Source organism: Thamnophis sirtalis, unplaced genomic scaffold (assembly GCF_051295495.1).
Source record: "Thamnophis sirtalis isolate CommonGarterSnake01/CBP01778 unplaced genomic scaffold, rThaSir2_p1.2 scaffold_7, whole genome shotgun sequence".
In the NCBI taxonomy this organism is placed as follows: domain Eukaryota; kingdom Metazoa; phylum Chordata; class Lepidosauria; order Squamata; family Natricidae; genus Thamnophis; species Thamnophis sirtalis.
The window spans coordinates 23,905,457-23,921,554 of NW_028261387.1; the positions used below are offsets into that span (position 1 = coordinate 23,905,457).

The window sequence follows — 16,098 nt, forward strand, 5'->3', positions numbered from 1 at the left end:
GCTCTGTTGATTATGGGTTATAACTGCTAATAAATACCCCAAGTTAGTGTGGTTATTTGATTTGATTGATACCCATTTGCATGGTCAGAGCAGCAAACAATATAACAATAAAAGTAATCATAAAAAAAGCAAAAAGTAACATAGGTTCAGCTAATCTCCTGACCCCAGGGCCTGGGAGAACAGTAAAGTCTTAAGGGCTTTTTGAAAGGGAAGCTTAGATTGTGGAAACACATACTAAGGAAAGAATAGAAAAGAGATTTCTGGATCTGAGAATTTATTTCGCCTCCCCATTTTGATTTCACATGGTGCAACCCATCCACAACAGCTTGTTGCACAATCCTTAATCAAAATAAATCTTGTACTAGAACCTGAATTAATTGAAAGATTATTTTCAGATTCTTTATATCCTGAGATTTATACACACTTATTAAATGGAAGTCCTACTGCACAATGTTTATTTTTAATAAAAATCTATTGTATGTTTATTTTTATTAAAAATAAACGTGAAATAAGACTTCCATTTGTGTGCTCCCCCCCCCCACTCAACCACAGCCCTGCTTGTTGTTAGAAAGAGGGACTGTTACTGAACAAATATGTAGATGTGTGTAGAATTGCACAAAGTGGAGAAATACACATTTCCCCCATTTTATTAATGGAAACTATGTCCATTCATGAAACTTCTCCATTGGAGTCTGCTTATTTCTTTCTGAATGCTAAGGTAATTTTGCGATTAAACTATCATTCCAGTTACGCATTCATCTCAAATGCAATTTTATGTTTTCAGGTGATTTGGGAGTTAATACTGGAGAAGAACTTCAGCTCACTACTACCATCACTCATGTGGATGGACCAACCCAGGTTTACAAATTGGCTCGCAAGGAGGCCCAGGAATAATCACTTCAGCACAATTTTACTTGTGCCTAAATACAAATTATACAGCATGATGGTTGTGTTTTCTTGCAAGGATTTGTTCGGAATCATCTGAAGGGGGTGCACTGCAGAAAATAATGACTATCTGGCAAGAACTGATGGGATGCTTATTATCCATGTATCTTTCCTGGGGAGAATATTTTGTCAAGTTTGAATTCTTTTAATTCTTCATCTTGATCAATATTCCCCAATCTCAAAATATGTTGGGTGTGCAATGCCCACAGCCAGCTAAGCTAACCAGTTTGGGAAAGACCAGTCTTGAGTATTAGCAGGAGTATTAGCAGGAATGAGGTGGGAGGAGTGGTTGCTCCACAAGTATTTCCTTCTTACCTTTGGGTGTATTTCACTACTTACCAACACTCCAGCTGTTGCTGCTGCTGCTATGGATGTTCTTGGGAAACTAATTGAAATACATTATATGCTTCCTAAGTCAAGGTTTTATACAACAGTCCCAGTGCATATGTCTGGAACCAATTTAGTTATTTGCATCATATGTAGCCAGTTCAATATTTACATACTTTAATGAATGTGTTCATGACTTTTTTTTTTCATAGTCTAGTGTAACACTGCCTTTTCTAAAGTTTGGTACAAAAAGAGGACATTTGAAACCTCTGTTGATGTATGAATATGTGTCCTGAACTTTTAACAAGTCTTTTTGATGTAGATATCCTTTTATATACTTTAAGAATTCTTGTTTACTTATATATAATTCCATAGGACCGAATGGGGTGTGCAAGTGTGTATGTATGTATTTTAATTTTTTATTTTCTTTCTTTTTTTAAAAAAAGTGCTCTAAGTAGCCCTGGGGACCACTGTAGTTCATCTTTTTTACTACAAATAAAGTATAAAAATATGTTACTGTTTTTTGTTGGCTGAAATTTGGAAAAAAAAAAAAGGATGCTGCTGCTGTATTTTAATCTGTCATCGTCATTGTGCTACTTTAGAAATAGTAAACATAATTGGGATAATGCTGACATCTATTGGAGACCAAATGCTCTCTCATGAACCACAATTACTCTAACTTCACAGTTGAAAATCTAGTTTAAGCAAATGAGTGGAATAAGATCTATATCTGAGAAACAAAGATAGTAAAATATTCCAAACAACATGAATAAAATATGACATGCCTTGAACTATCATTTGGAGCAAAAATTCAAGAAGGAAAGGCCTGAACAGATGCTATTCCTCTCCTCTGTTTTACATAGCCCTCTTCAAAGAATTAATTCAATGCTGTTCAAATTGTGTAGATTGGAAAAAAATGGGGCAATGCCTTCTGGAATTGATGTACAGAATCAGCTCAGAAAGGAGTTCTATTTGGATCATGGAAACCAGTATTAGTAATTTGTACCCTTGTTTATTGTAATGATGAGCATGTGGAGGATAATGCTTAGAGATGATAGCTTTCATATAAACTCTTCCCATATTAGGCAATTTGAAGTGGTTTGTGAATGGATGCTTTTCCTTCTCTTTTGTAACAAACTTGGAAATAGAAATTGAGTGGGCAAGGGTCTTCACATGGATATCAATGGATCTATGTAAAATAGTATTATGTTTAGGAAATGTATTCTGAATTTATTAGACCAGAGGTGTCAAACTCATTTCATTGAAAGCTGGATCAGGATTGTGTTTGTCCTCTGGGGCTGGAGGGGAGAGGGGTGTGGCTGGGGTAGTCGCAGACAACTGGGCGCGGCCAGCTTGACGTCACTCACATGGATGGTGCCTGGGAGGGAATCCAGGGATCTCCGGTGGGTGGGACTCATGCAGCAGGATGAGATGATGCAAGGCAGGGGGCGGGGCAGCTACAGCTGGAAACTAGGTCACCACCTGCTCACCACTCTATGTGAGGGGATGGTTTCTGGTGATAGTTGTAGCTTGCCAGCCCCTCAGCCAGCCAGCTAGAAAGGATGCAGTGCCAAGGTGCATCATGTGTATGAGTGGCATTTCACCAGCAGGAGGTGGGGGAGGGCGCAATGCTTCCCCTCCCATTTCCAGACACAACACATGATGCCCGCCTGGGCTTTCCCAAAGCATATTAAGTGGCGGACTAGGAAGCAGTGCCCATCCCAAGGCTCTACGAAGAAGGCCTTTCTGCGGGAAGTGGACCTTTGCACCCTCCCAGCACCCTCTGTACACCCCCGGGATTGACAGGCGGCAGGTGGCACATGGGAGAGCCGAGGTGGCGCAGTGGTTAGGATGCAGTACTGCAGGCCACTTCAGCTGACTGTTATCTGCAGTTCAGCAGTTCAAATCTCACCGGCTCAAGGTTGACTCAGCCTTCCATCCTTCCAAGGTGGGTGAAATGAGGACCCAGACTGTGGGGGTGATATGCTGACTCTGTAAACCGTTTAGAGAGGACTGAAAGCCCTATGAAGCGGTATATAAGTCTTATTGCTATTGCTATGGGAGCCAGGCAGACGCTGTTGCTGCAGGCAAACCAACAGTAAAGAGGGAGAGTGTACAGCCCTCCTGAAGCCCACCTGCTCCCCAATCTGTAGCCAGGCCGCACGCAGCCACTCCAGCCCCAGCTTCAGGGCTCCACGGCAGCCCCCCTCCTTACCATTGTGCCAGCCCTCCATCTGGGTGGCCAGTGTACCCCTCTGGTCGCTGTCCCACGATTCTCATGCTCCCCCACCTGATCCGTGCCCGGCAGCAGCAGCCACTCCAGTTGTGACCTCAGGAATCGCCAGCCTAATCGTGGTTGTCCAGTTGCTTCAAGCTCTCTGTGATTCTGGACATAATTTCATCAGGGCTGTCAATTACTGGGGTTTTGAGTTCCTGAAGGTCATATTTGTGTCATTGGTTTGATTATTTAAATACCATGACTTGTATTAGCCTTTTTTGTTGATTTTTATTTTTTAAGTCAATTTTTAAATCATTAGGATCTATTACAATGTCTTCTTTCCTCCTTTTTCAAAATACCATTAGTTTTATTGTTAGTGCTTCCAGTGAGCAGTCTTGAGTTTATGAATGAGAGTGAATAAACGTGTCCTAGAATAATGTTGCAGGATCCAATCTGGGTCGGTCCCCACCACTAGAGGTTCTGTCTTCCGAGCTGTTGGACTGGTGCTAGAACCCATCTTCAGAGAATTTTTTTTCAGTAGAGTGTCTGCTGTTATGTGTGTGGTATTTATAGTGCCTGCTGTAAATGGCTTTTTAGATGTTCATTGGGATGTGTTGATGGCTGGCTTTTAAGTCACTGGCTGTTGTTTGCCCAGTCCTCACCTTCTAAGTACTTGACAGGCTGGTCAATTAGCACTCCTGTTGACTGAAGAGGAGCTTGTTTCCCAGGCTTCAATTACTTTCCTGGCTGTTTTTGTGCCTGCTCATCCAACAATCTTAATCACTGCAGAGTTGAATGTGTGTCCTTGTTCATTGTAGTGTGAGACTGCCAATGAGTTCAGGTCTCCTCATGTGATGGCTCACTTAGGTTCTTTCAGTCTGGTGGTTAGCTTTCTCCCTACCTGTCCTACATAGTCACAGGGGCAATCCAAATAGGGGATTAGGAAGATTACATTGGATGTCCAAGCAATCTTTGCAATGCATATAAGTCTGGGTTCATTTAACATTGAATTAGTTTTAGCTTCGCAGTGTAGGGTGTTCACAGGACTTTGCTCTAGCATCACTTTAGCCGTTCAATGCCTCTATTGTTTCCTTCAGTTTTTTCTGTTGGTCCAGCTTTCACAGTCATGTGTTCCAATTGGAAAATTAAGGCCTATGTATGATTTTTTTCTGCTTTAATATTTTGTATAGCACTATCAGTCTTTCTCCATATAGTAGACATGTCTCTTTTCATTCATCATCCCTATGGATGTTTGAGCCCAGAAAGGTATGATCTTACTATTTGTTAAATTTCTATGCTGCTCATCTCACCAGTTTACAACAACATGCTATTTAACTTCTTCTGTTTGTATTGGGTTGACATTGCCCCTTGGTATGAATTTCAGGTTGTTTAAATATTGAGCCGCAAGCCAGCATTTGCACTCTGACCTATTCCACAACGTAGATCCTAAATGAAGGCTCTTACTTGTATCTGCTCAGATTTACTTCCAGTTTTCACTCAGTAGCAATTTGGGATCCTTTTTTTATTTCATCTTCTAAACCAGAAGGCGGCTTGGACAGTCAGAATCTACACAAACACATCTAAAGCTACCATTGCCAACTCATTTCAAGCAGTCAGCAAACCATGAGCCAGCTCCAAGTTCCCCCTGAAACCCAAATGGATCCATTATACACCATGAGGAGATCATGAATAGTCCAGCTTCCTTGCAAAGAGGGGATGCTATGATAACTCTAAGGATAACAGGGAGTGATCTGTCTATGTCAAGGCACTGATGGCAATATCCCTCAAACTGCATATCATTCCTCCAAAACAAAGACCAGTTCTAGCACATGGCCATTGTATAGGTCGAGCCTGTTATCTAAGTCAAGGCTGTGGTGGCCATGAACTCCTGACTGTCTCTGAGTCTGTATCCAAGAAAAGCAAGCTGAAACCCCCAAAAACTATAGACTGCAACACCAGCCCAGATGTTGCATCAAGCAGTATGGGCTGGAAGCTGATATTAGTAGCAAATCCAACTGATCCCTAAGGCCCAACCGCACAAGATTACTCCAGTTCTAATAACTGGAGTTCTGCAGTTCTGACAACCCCAGTCTCATCCCCCACAAAAAAACAGCAACCCTCTTCCAGCTGTGGGGCCACAGCTGGCACCAAACCCAATGGCCTGTGTATGGGCACATTTCAGAGAGCACCCACCCTGTGCCCAGCCCAGCCACATCTCCGTAATATACTAAGTAAGTATAAGTAAGTCCTGGATCTTTAATCTAGGATAAGTGAGATTTATAAGAGACGACTCTGGCATTCAAAAATAACAACAACAATAAACCAGTGGATAAACTCAGTAACATCTTTAATCTAGGATAAGTGAGATTTATAAGAGACGACTCTGGCATTCAAAAATAACAACAACAATAAACCAGTGGATAAACTCAGTAACAATAGGCATGGAAGGGCTTCATTCAGAGGTTGTGGGGGCTGGAGGCTTTTCAAAAGAGACTTGTCTTCAGATTTCTCTGAAATCGTATAGGGCCTTGATGGCAAGGCTATGGCATAGGTGCCACAGGTGGCACGCGGAGCCATTTGTCAGGTGTTGCCCTGTCAGCCAGCCAGCATGTGCCAGCTGATTTCAGACTTTAGAAGCCTCCGGAGCACAAAAACAGTCCCTACAGGCAAACCGGAAATTCAGGAACGTACTTCCGGGTTGCTCATAGGGCCAGTTTTAGCCCTCCAGAGCCTTCAGGGATCTTCAGGAGGCCTCCCTGAAGGCTCCAGAGGGCAAAAAATGCCCATATGAACAAACCGGAAGTAACTTCCGAGTTGTTCGTAGGGCCAGTTTTAGCCCTCCAGAGCCTTCAAGGCCCCTGATGGCTCCGGAGGGCTAAAACCGGCCCTATGAGCAAACCGGAGGTACTTTCCTGAACTTCTGGTTCTCCTGAGCGCTGCTTGGAGAGTCCAAGCATGGGTTAACACAGTCTATCTGCCCTAGGACTGAGTATCTTTTTTCCTTGACCACGCCTCCCTTTGCCTCCACAATCTCAGATTAAAAACTCAGTCTGCCCGTGAGGACTACTATTTGAGGAGTTCCTCGGTCTTAGTGCAGATAGACTGAACTTCCCATTAAAAGATTAGCTTCAAAGTATAAAATTACCACTCCAACACCACCAGGAGAAGATTGGATGTTTCAATAGTTCTGAAGCTGTTCCAGAGGCTGAGAGATCGCCACGTGTGCTGGTCGCAAGCGGGGCGACGCGTGAGTCGTTTGCCCGGCAGCTGCTGGTGAACGGAGGGGGGCAGTGGGAGGCTTCCCGTTCGGCTTCTTCCCCAGCCGCCAGGCATATAGCATGGTACAGAGCCTTATCGGAGCTCCAGCGGGTGCAGGCGGCCCTCTAACCCGGCAGTTGCGGTGGCCATTTTGGTGGCCTTCGTGCGCTTTCCTCTAGTGGCAAAATACATTGGCTGCGCGCGCAGTGGCGGCCATTTTGGGGCATTCCGACTGTGCCTTCGAGCGGCCGCATGTAGTTTGGCCGCCGAACCCGACCCTAGCAGTCACCACATCACAGCAGCAGCCGTTTGAGGAGAACTAGGAGCCACGGCAGTGCGTGGGCTTCCTCCCAGCTAGGCGACAACTATCTCAGCAGCAGATCGCCGCCCGGGAGAGCGGACCTTGACTGGGGCGCCAGCAAAACTCTCCTGTGAATTTCAATCCGGCAACGGAAGGCGGCTGGAGGAAGGGCCTTGTCCCATGGGCTTCCCTCTCCTCCTAGATCTGCAGGCACTCGTAGCCAGCTGGCTCGAACCCGATACCAGCCTGTCAATCAAGTTTGCCACAGTTCCATTCCCCTTGGCTGAACCACCATGCCAGATGGAGGTTTGGAGGCCCAGGAGACGTAGGCAGGGCCCTCCGCTAAACCAAGCAGGCTGGACTCCCCTGGCCAAAGGGGGTAATGGGGGCAAGGGATCCTCTAGTAAGACCCCCGCGGGGCCAACTGGGAACAGTGATAGGAGAGAAGGCCCCAAACAGCAGAAGGGGGGCTGGGATCCCCCAAGCCACGGGGTCAGGATCCATCCCCAGATCGCAGGGAAGTGTCTGGGCCCACCCCTGCCCAGAGGGTGGACAGGGAACCTGGCTCCCCTCCGGTGAGCAGGTTCCCTTCGTCTGCTGGAGATGTTTCTAGAGATTCCTCCCCTGAGGCCTCCTGGGGCTACCCTGATTCACCCAGTTCATCCCTGAGAGAGGAGATGGAGCCTTTCCAAGGCATCCTCCCCACTGAGGAGGGCTCCAATTCAGAGAGTAGCGGAAGCCGGAGGTCTTCAAGCAGGCCCCGCCACAAGAAAGGCAGGAAGTCGGGCCTGTCCGCGGAGATGAGGGAGATTATTACATTGGCCATCTCCCAAGGTATCGCGAAGGGCATGAAACTGAGGGAAAGTCACAAAGTCACACCTCCAAAAGCCAAGCATGCTCCCAGACAGACTGTAGAGCAGGCCCCGGCCTCCCCTAGCACATCAGTTGCTACGGAGGAGTCCGTCCTGGAAGAGGGAGAGGTAGGAGACTTCGAGTTATCAGAGGATGAGGACCTTCCTCCCGATAAGCCGGCCTTCACCGGCCTTTTTAAGCCTTCCCTTTTCAAATCTATTCTCCATAAGGCGGTGGCGTCCCCTGAGTTAGGTTCTGCTCCTAAGGGGGTGGCTGCAAGCGCCACAAACACTGGGGACCATAAAGAGGGTCTGTTCAAAGAAACGGCCTCAGCCCAGGAATTGCGGATCTTTTCATGGACGTAGTCCAGAGGCATTGGATACAACCTGGGACCTTGACCAACCCCAGCGGGGGAGACAAAATGCTCTATGCTGTAGAGAGTAGGATTGAGGAGGCCCTCAAGCTTCCTGAGGTGGACGCTCCGGTGGTCTCCCTAACCTCCACTTCTAATCTCCCGGCGGACCTAGAAGGTCTCAAGGCAGAAGATAAGAAATCAGAAAAGGCATGTCTTAAGACGCACCAGGTGGGCTGCCTGGGCAATTAGGGCATCCATCTCTGCCTCATTTTTCATTTGAGCCTCCCTCCTTTGGTTGAGGCAGCTGAGATCCAAGCCCCCCTCTGGGGGATCTCGGAGACACGACCTAACTAAAATTATCACTGCTGTGGAGTACTCCGCTGACGCCTCCCTGAATGCAACAAAGTTTGCGTCTCGGGCGCTGGCCTCTAACGTGACCTCTCGCCGCCTGCTATGGCTCCACCACTGGCAGGCAGAGATGAAGGCCAAGTGGAAGTTGGTGGCGGCCCCATTCAAAGGGGTCCTCCTGTTTGGGGAGGCATTAGACAAGTTCACCATTGAAACCAAAGATAAAAGAAAGATACTTCCAGCAACCCTTAAGAAATCTGACCGTAAGGGGTCTGGCTTCTTTCGGAGGCAGGCCTTTCAGGCTCAAGACAATGCCCAACTTTCCACCTCTTCTTCCTACCATAGGCCCTACTCCCAATCGGGCGATAGGGGTCAGGACAGGGGGTCCTTCAGTGCATGGGGTAGGCAACAACATCAGCAAGTCTCCTTTTGCAAGCCCTTTCATGGTGGAACCAATTCCCGGAACTTCCGCAGAGGGAAGTGACCACCACAGGGATCCTCCCATAGGGGGTTGGTTTCAATTTTATGCTGACAGGTGGGGGGAGATAGCCACAGACAAATGGGTGCTGAATACGGTCAGGAAGGGTCTCCTTCTGGAATTTCTGTCATTTCCCCAAAGAACCTTTATCCGTTGCCCCTCTCCCAGAAGCCTCCTAAAAATGGAACTCATGCAAGCGGAGATCCACCACTTACTCCAGATAAGAGCCATAGAACCGGTTCCCAAGGAGCAGGAGAAACGGGTTTTACTCAATCCTGTTTCTAGTGCCCACGGCATCAGGGGGATGGAGGGCCATCCCAGATCTGAAGCGCCTGAACCTCCGTCTGGCATATCGGCGGTTCAAAATGCAATCCCTCAACTCCATCTTGGATTGCGTAAGACGAGGAGACCTCCTCATCTCAATAGATCTAAAGGAGGCCTATCTTCATGTTCCCATCCACCCAGCCCACAGGAAGTTCCTGAGGTTTTTCTTTGAAGGGGAGCACTACCAGTACCAAGCTCTCCCCTTCGGCCTGTCATCGGCACCCAGGACATTCACGAAACTGTTGGCAGTAGTAGCGGCCCACCTCCAGAACCTCTCCATCTGCCTGGAGTGTTATCTCGATGACATCATAATTCACTCTCAAGCCAAGCCCAAGCTCGGTGGGATGTCCGAACTACCATCAGAACACTCCAGCAACACGGCTTCTCAGTAAACCTGAAGAAGAGCCACCTGGAGTCAACTACACGCATACAACACCTGGAGGTCATTCTGGACTCGAACTCGTCAGGTTTTCCTGCCCCTAGAACGTTTGTGGACTCTCCAGGACAGGGTGCAGCTTTGCAGCGTGTCCAGGTCAGTACAGATTGTCCAGTTGTCACAACTCCTGGGCATTATGATTTCCTGCCTGAAGATAGTTCCCTGGGCTCATCTTCACACCAGGGAACTACAATGATTCCTCCTACCCATGCAAAGGGCGAGGAACAGCAACTTGCACAGGCGTGTCCGAGTTCCACCGAAGGTGATCCGCTCTCTAGCTTGGTGGAAGATGAAAGCGGTGGAGAAAGGATCTCTGTTCAAAGAACCCGAGAGAATTGTGGTGACCTCTGATGCCAGCTTACAAGGGTGGGGAGCTCACTGCCAGGACCAGCTTGCTCAGGGACTGTGGAGTCAGAGGGAGTCCTCCCACAGCATAAACTGGTTAGAGCTAAGTGCAGACCGGCTTGCTCTACGTCAGTTCTCCCTTCAGATTGCAGGCAATCACATTCTGTTGCTCACTGACAACATGGCAACAAAGGCAGCGCCCAGAGAACGACCGTTCAGGTAAGCCAATGGTCTTTTGCCCATATGGGGCAGTTTTTCGCACTCCGTAGGCTTCAGGGAAGCTCCTGAAGCCTCTGGATGACCTCCAGGGGGATTGGGGAGACTGTTTTCGCCTCTGGAGCCTGGGGAGGGCAAAAAAAAGCATGCCAAAAATGGGGGGAGCACTGATCATGTGCGTATGTGTGCTAGGATTATGCACAAAGCATTATGGGTGTGGCATGTCCATGCACGACCCTCCTGCATTCCCTCCGCTTTTGGCACACAAGCCAAAAAAGGTTCGCCATCACTGGTATAGGGTCTCCTACTTGAACAGGAGGTTGAATTAGAAGACCTTTCAAAGTCCTTGCCGACTCTTATTATTCTGAATATATTCTGAACCAGGAACTAATAATGTGCACAGAGAGCCAGAACATGAGAACTCATAAAAGAGTACTACTCTTTTATGCTAGAGGATATAAACTTACATTTTCCAAATTTGGGGCATGACTGTCTTTTGTATAACCATTTACAAACTCCATATAATTTGTGAAAGCATCACTTTAACATGCATTTAGAAACATTGACCAGGATGTCAACCCTGAAGATGACCTGACTAAAGCCATTTTTGATCATTTCAGTGTTGCCACACTGGAGCTGAGGAATAGGGAGGGGGGATTTGAGATAGAGGGGATTCTGTAGCCAAAACAAAATATTTTCTCTTTGGAATCAAGGACATTCTCACACCTGGTCAGAGGAAGGCAGAGTGATGCTACCTGGCTGCCAGTCCATACTGTGATTGGACCATGTGATTGATTGCTTTGAAAAAGTAGAAAAACTTTTAATTAGGTGAAAACCACGGGAGACTTCAGTGTCAGTTTTCATATCTTTCACCAGATATGTTCCAATATGATATTTCCAATAAAGTTATTCTTTGGGGAATCTACCTGCCTCGAGTTTTGCTTGCTATGGTTTTATTACTTGGAACCCTGACAAAGGATAGCTCTCTGTAAATTCAGACTAGAAGTCTGGACTAAGTAGGCTCTTGATTGTATTATATGATACCCTTGCCTTTTCTTCATTGGTGTTATCTGTTTTTATATTTTGTTGCCCCAGAGCAAAGGTACAAGGAATATCTTTATTTTAAATATTTTATTTATTTCTAATCCAATCCTTGTTAAATCCCATTATAAAAATGCTTTCTTCCTTTTAATGCATCATCTTCAAGGCAAATAATTTTGTCAATTTTCATTCTTTAGAGATGTATAGAAGAGTTATGGTAAGATTCTACATATTGGGCATAAGCATCCTGCTTATGGGAAATGGCTATTAAAGCCTCCAAAATGGTTTTTCATTTGGCCACTGCAGTATTATGAAATAAGTAACTCAAGATTCCTTGTAAAGTCTGTTGAGTCATTTCTGCTTGTTAAAAGCTGTAGGCTTTGAACCAGTTCAAACTATTTCCTGTATCCAGTATGTTTACTCTTAAATTTGTCAAGTTGTGATCCAAACCTCCTCTCCAACAGTTATAAAATCCTAGAGCCCCTACATTTTCATGTGTTTCAGAATATAAAAAAAATACCTAGCTAGAATTAAAGAGGAGAAACACCCTAAAACACATCAATATATAAATATCCATTTTTAGAACAAATGCCAATCATTCCAACTTATATCAGTCAGTATTTCTATTGCATCTACAAAGGGCCATTTGGAAGGATGAAAGCAACAAAACATGTCCTCAATCCAGTGTGTTACATCTGGGCTGGTAGAGTTTCCCCACCCCATCCCAACCGCACATTATCTAGTTTGCTACATTCTGATACGCAAGTATGATACATCTAAAATTCATTACACATTGACATATTCCAAAATGTTGGTTCATAATTGAGCCTTAAGTTCGCATGTTTAAACTTTAATTATAATCTGAAAATCTTATTAATAAAAATACAAATCTTAAACCAACACTGAACAACCAAAGACAAGCTCCAAATCAAATGGGTTAAAGTTTATTTAAATGCATTATATCGCCAGTATTTTTATTAAATGACAGGTAGCTTTTTTGGGGGGGGGGGACAACATTTGCTAATAAACATGAAGTTTTTTTGATGAATTAATATTTTAATATTGGAAGACACAAATCCAACCTTCTTTAAAACCTGAAGTACTGATAGGATATTCCAATTCTTTATTTAAAAGTTTGCAATACATTTTGAGGCTGGATAGAATGAATCCCAACATCTTCAGGTTTTCAGGCTATCAAATGGAGTTGAGGAAATGCTGTACCTTCATGTCACAAAGCTTTTAATTCCATTTATATGGCATCTCTCTGTAAAATTGTGTTGATGCTGGAGGCCAGTCTGGGCATAATGTAGAACAGTGAAAGAAATAAGCTGTCAAGAGTTGTAAAAGACTCTTTTTTTCTTAGAGAAAAATAATATTAAAGTACATTTAAAAATAAAGGGGTAATTCTGAAATCAATCCCAGGATAAGATGGTGATCATATGAGGGCGCTGAAAACATTTTAAACTTCTTCCTTTCCATTTTCAGTGGTGATAGCACATGTCCCCAAGACAACTACTTTCCAGCCTCACCCCAAAACATGTCTGTTAGATGCTTTCATTAGTTGAGTCCCCCAGGACTAAATGAGTCTGACTTGACCTTGTAAGAGTAAATATGCTTTTCCTTACAATCTGAATGCCAACGTATGATGTGCTTCCTTCGGGATACATTACAACTGTTCTTGTCTTCTCGCTCTCTCCTTTAGTTTAAGAACAAGGGACTCATTCACCTTGTTCAGCTCTTAGCTTGATTTTTAGGATTACCATAACCTAAGCCAGTGTTTCTCGACCTTAGCGACTTTAAGTCCTATGGACTTCAACTCCCAGAATTCCCCAGCCAGCTCTGCTGGCTGGGGGGTTCTGGGAGTTGAAGTCCACAGGACTTAAAGTCGCCAAGGTTGAGAAACACTGACCTAAGCAAACACACACACACAAGGATTTTAAATCTAGCGAAGAAAAATTCAGATCCAGCAACAATTTAGCCAAAAACACCTTACTGTTTACAAGACAGGAGTAAACATGCTTCATTGCCCTCTTCCATCTAAATTCCTCTCAACTGGGTTCCTCATAATTTTTGCAGAGCGGCTATTTAGGTAGTGGGCAGAATGACAGAAGATAAATTATTTCTCTGATTCTTCCAGACATCTGAAACAGAGAGGAGTTTAATCAGAGTGACCTTCATTCCTTCCAGTGCTGTTATAACAACTGTGCAGTCCATTTTAGGATGGCTAATTCTGTATCTGTGTCTAGAGCTCCTCCGAATAATCCATAGTAAGCCTGGGGATGAGACATGTACCTGGAGGTATCTTATATTTTACTGATATTAAAATAGCTTAAGCAGAAGACTAAATTGATCCCAAGGTAATCAGAAAGCTTTGGGGCTCAGCGTGGACCAAGATTTGTAGCCCTCTTGTCAAAACAATGTCTGCTATCTCAACCTGGATTGTCAGAGAGATGTCACAGAGGGTCTGTTCCCTCAGCATGCTTAATCCAGGCAGTCAATCCTAGGGCGCTACTGACAGTGTGCTGTCACACCAACAATTAAATCATGTCACCAATTGGGAAATAGGAGCCTTGCTTATGTCCTCCAAAAAGTGCCTGGCGAGCCATGAGTTTTAGCACCAGTAAACCAATAAATTTTTATTTGATCATGCAGGTACATTCTGGATTACTAGACTTTGGCACCGAGTTTTGCATGGTTTGTATTTCCAGATAAATTTACTTTCCTGCTGTTATCGTTGTTTTTGGAGGACTAAATATACTAAATGAGAGAGATGAGTTTAGCATTATCAGGAAATGGCTGCCTAGTTGGAATAGGTGTGTTTGACAGGATCTAATCCCTGGAAATTAATTTATCCCCTGGAAAGTAGATAATTAAGTCAACTAAGTCCTTTCTGGTGTTCCCATCACTCTTATTGATCCAGTTAAATGTGTTGTGGAAATGGGAATACAATACAGTAAATCATTTTCAGTAAATCATTTTCAGCACCTCATGATAAAATGGAAAACTAGAAATTGATTTTTGCCTTAGAATTGTTGGGCTAGGTGATAACTAAGTTCACACATCACACTAAGATGCTTGTTAGATATCATATTGGTGAACTCACAAATTGTGACTCAGTATCTTATCACAGTCTTCCCCAATCTAAGAGCTTCAGCTCCCTAACCCTTTTACATAATATTGTCCTTTTTGACAATTCCAGTTTTTTAAGTCCACATGCCAAAGGCCTTCAAGAGAGAAGGAAGACTGGAATTAGCATAATAAGCGAATCTTGGGCTCAGCAACCATCCTCTCTCCTATCTTTTTAATTGTTTTCTCCATGTTGTCTATAACCAACCTGAAATAATAGCTGTAGGCTAGAAGGAGAAGCAGAAGGGATCAGTGGGAAAAGGGACAAGAAAATCCATAACTATTCAGATGGCTCAATTTGGTTGAGAACTGCTAATGAACCTCCATTTCTGGGTATGGCTTAACAAACCTAATCTAAAAGAAAGGAATCAATAGGTATACCAACTTTATTGACACATCCTGTGCACAGCAAGATAAAAATACTCTCCATTAGGAAATGTTTCACTCAGACAGAGCTTGTATGCTAAAAGGTGCCTAAACTTGGATGCACTTTCTCAATGCCACAACTGTTAAAATAATTCCATGAAAAGCCACTTTTAATTTGATTGGAAAAATGTAATCCAACAAATGTAAAGAGACTTTTGTGATTCATGGCATGATCCTCTGTGCTCCTATTAAATTCCTATCACGTTGTTCTCCTGGAGACATAGAATCCAATCTTCACATTATACACAATGGGTGTTTTAATGGTGACGTCACTGGGAATTATTATTGTCTAACTAACCATGTTTTCTCATACAAGTAGCAAGGTGGTATTGCATGGTGTGTGTGAACAGAAGCATATCAGTAACTCCATAAGGGAGCGAATATTTATATGCATTGGTGTCCATTAAAAGGGAGGGAGGGAGCTTTTCCTGTAGCTTTCAGTCAATGCACAGAAAAGCTCTCTGTTCAAAGGCACAAAAGGCTTTCAGTCACCATGGTTATGTTTTCCAGTTCTCTGGGGAAGAAAGCCGGCAGCAAGATTAATCAGCATTGATCGTGACCAGCTTCACTCAGCCCACATGCTACTGAAACGAGCTGGATCATAGGAGCTGACAGCAAGTACAGGCTCTCCTTGACTTATGAGTACCATAAAGCTCACTATTTCAGTCATAAGTCGTGAGGGTATAAAGCAGGTCATGGGAGCATTTCATCTTTTTTACGTCAGTGATTAGGTGAACACAGTGATTGTAAAGTGAATGTTGCAGCTATTAAACAAACATTGTTTGCCATGGGTTGTTTTTGCTGGGAATAAATGCCTGTTGTGGTCTGCTGGCGGCCTGCGGAACTGGCAGCAGAGTCAAACAGTGAGGAGGTTGGGAAGGAACATGGGCCGGTTCTGGAGTCTGGGAAAGGCTCGGGCGAGGCCCTCTGCATAGGAGGCAGAGAGGGGGCCAGGGCCATTGGTAGTTATGTGCTGCCTCCAGAGCTTGACAGCAGCAAGGCAGAGTAGCAGGGGGAGCCTGTTCCCAGTGCAAGCATGCGCAGAGCTGCCAGAAGGCAAGAACAGTTAAGACAAAAGGGGCAACTTGGGAGTAAAGCTTGG

At 44.6% G+C, this 16,098-nt stretch overlaps 1 protein-coding gene across 2 annotated transcripts in view; it reads left to right on the top strand.

The window, feature by feature from the left end:
* The window catches only part of WLS (Wnt ligand secretion mediator), a 42,966-nt gene extending 41,178 nt beyond the window's left edge, over positions 1 to 1,788 (top strand). For both annotated transcript variants that reach the window (XM_087719489.1, XM_087719490.1), the window contains exon 12: positions 785 to 1,788. In XM_087719489.1, the coding sequence (XP_087575615.1) occupies positions 785 to 894 (110 nt within the window). In that variant the 3' untranslated portion in view covers positions 895 to 1,788. The remainder of the gene's footprint in view (positions 1 to 784) is intronic.
* Positions 1,789 to 16,098: the final 14,310 nt, after the last annotated feature.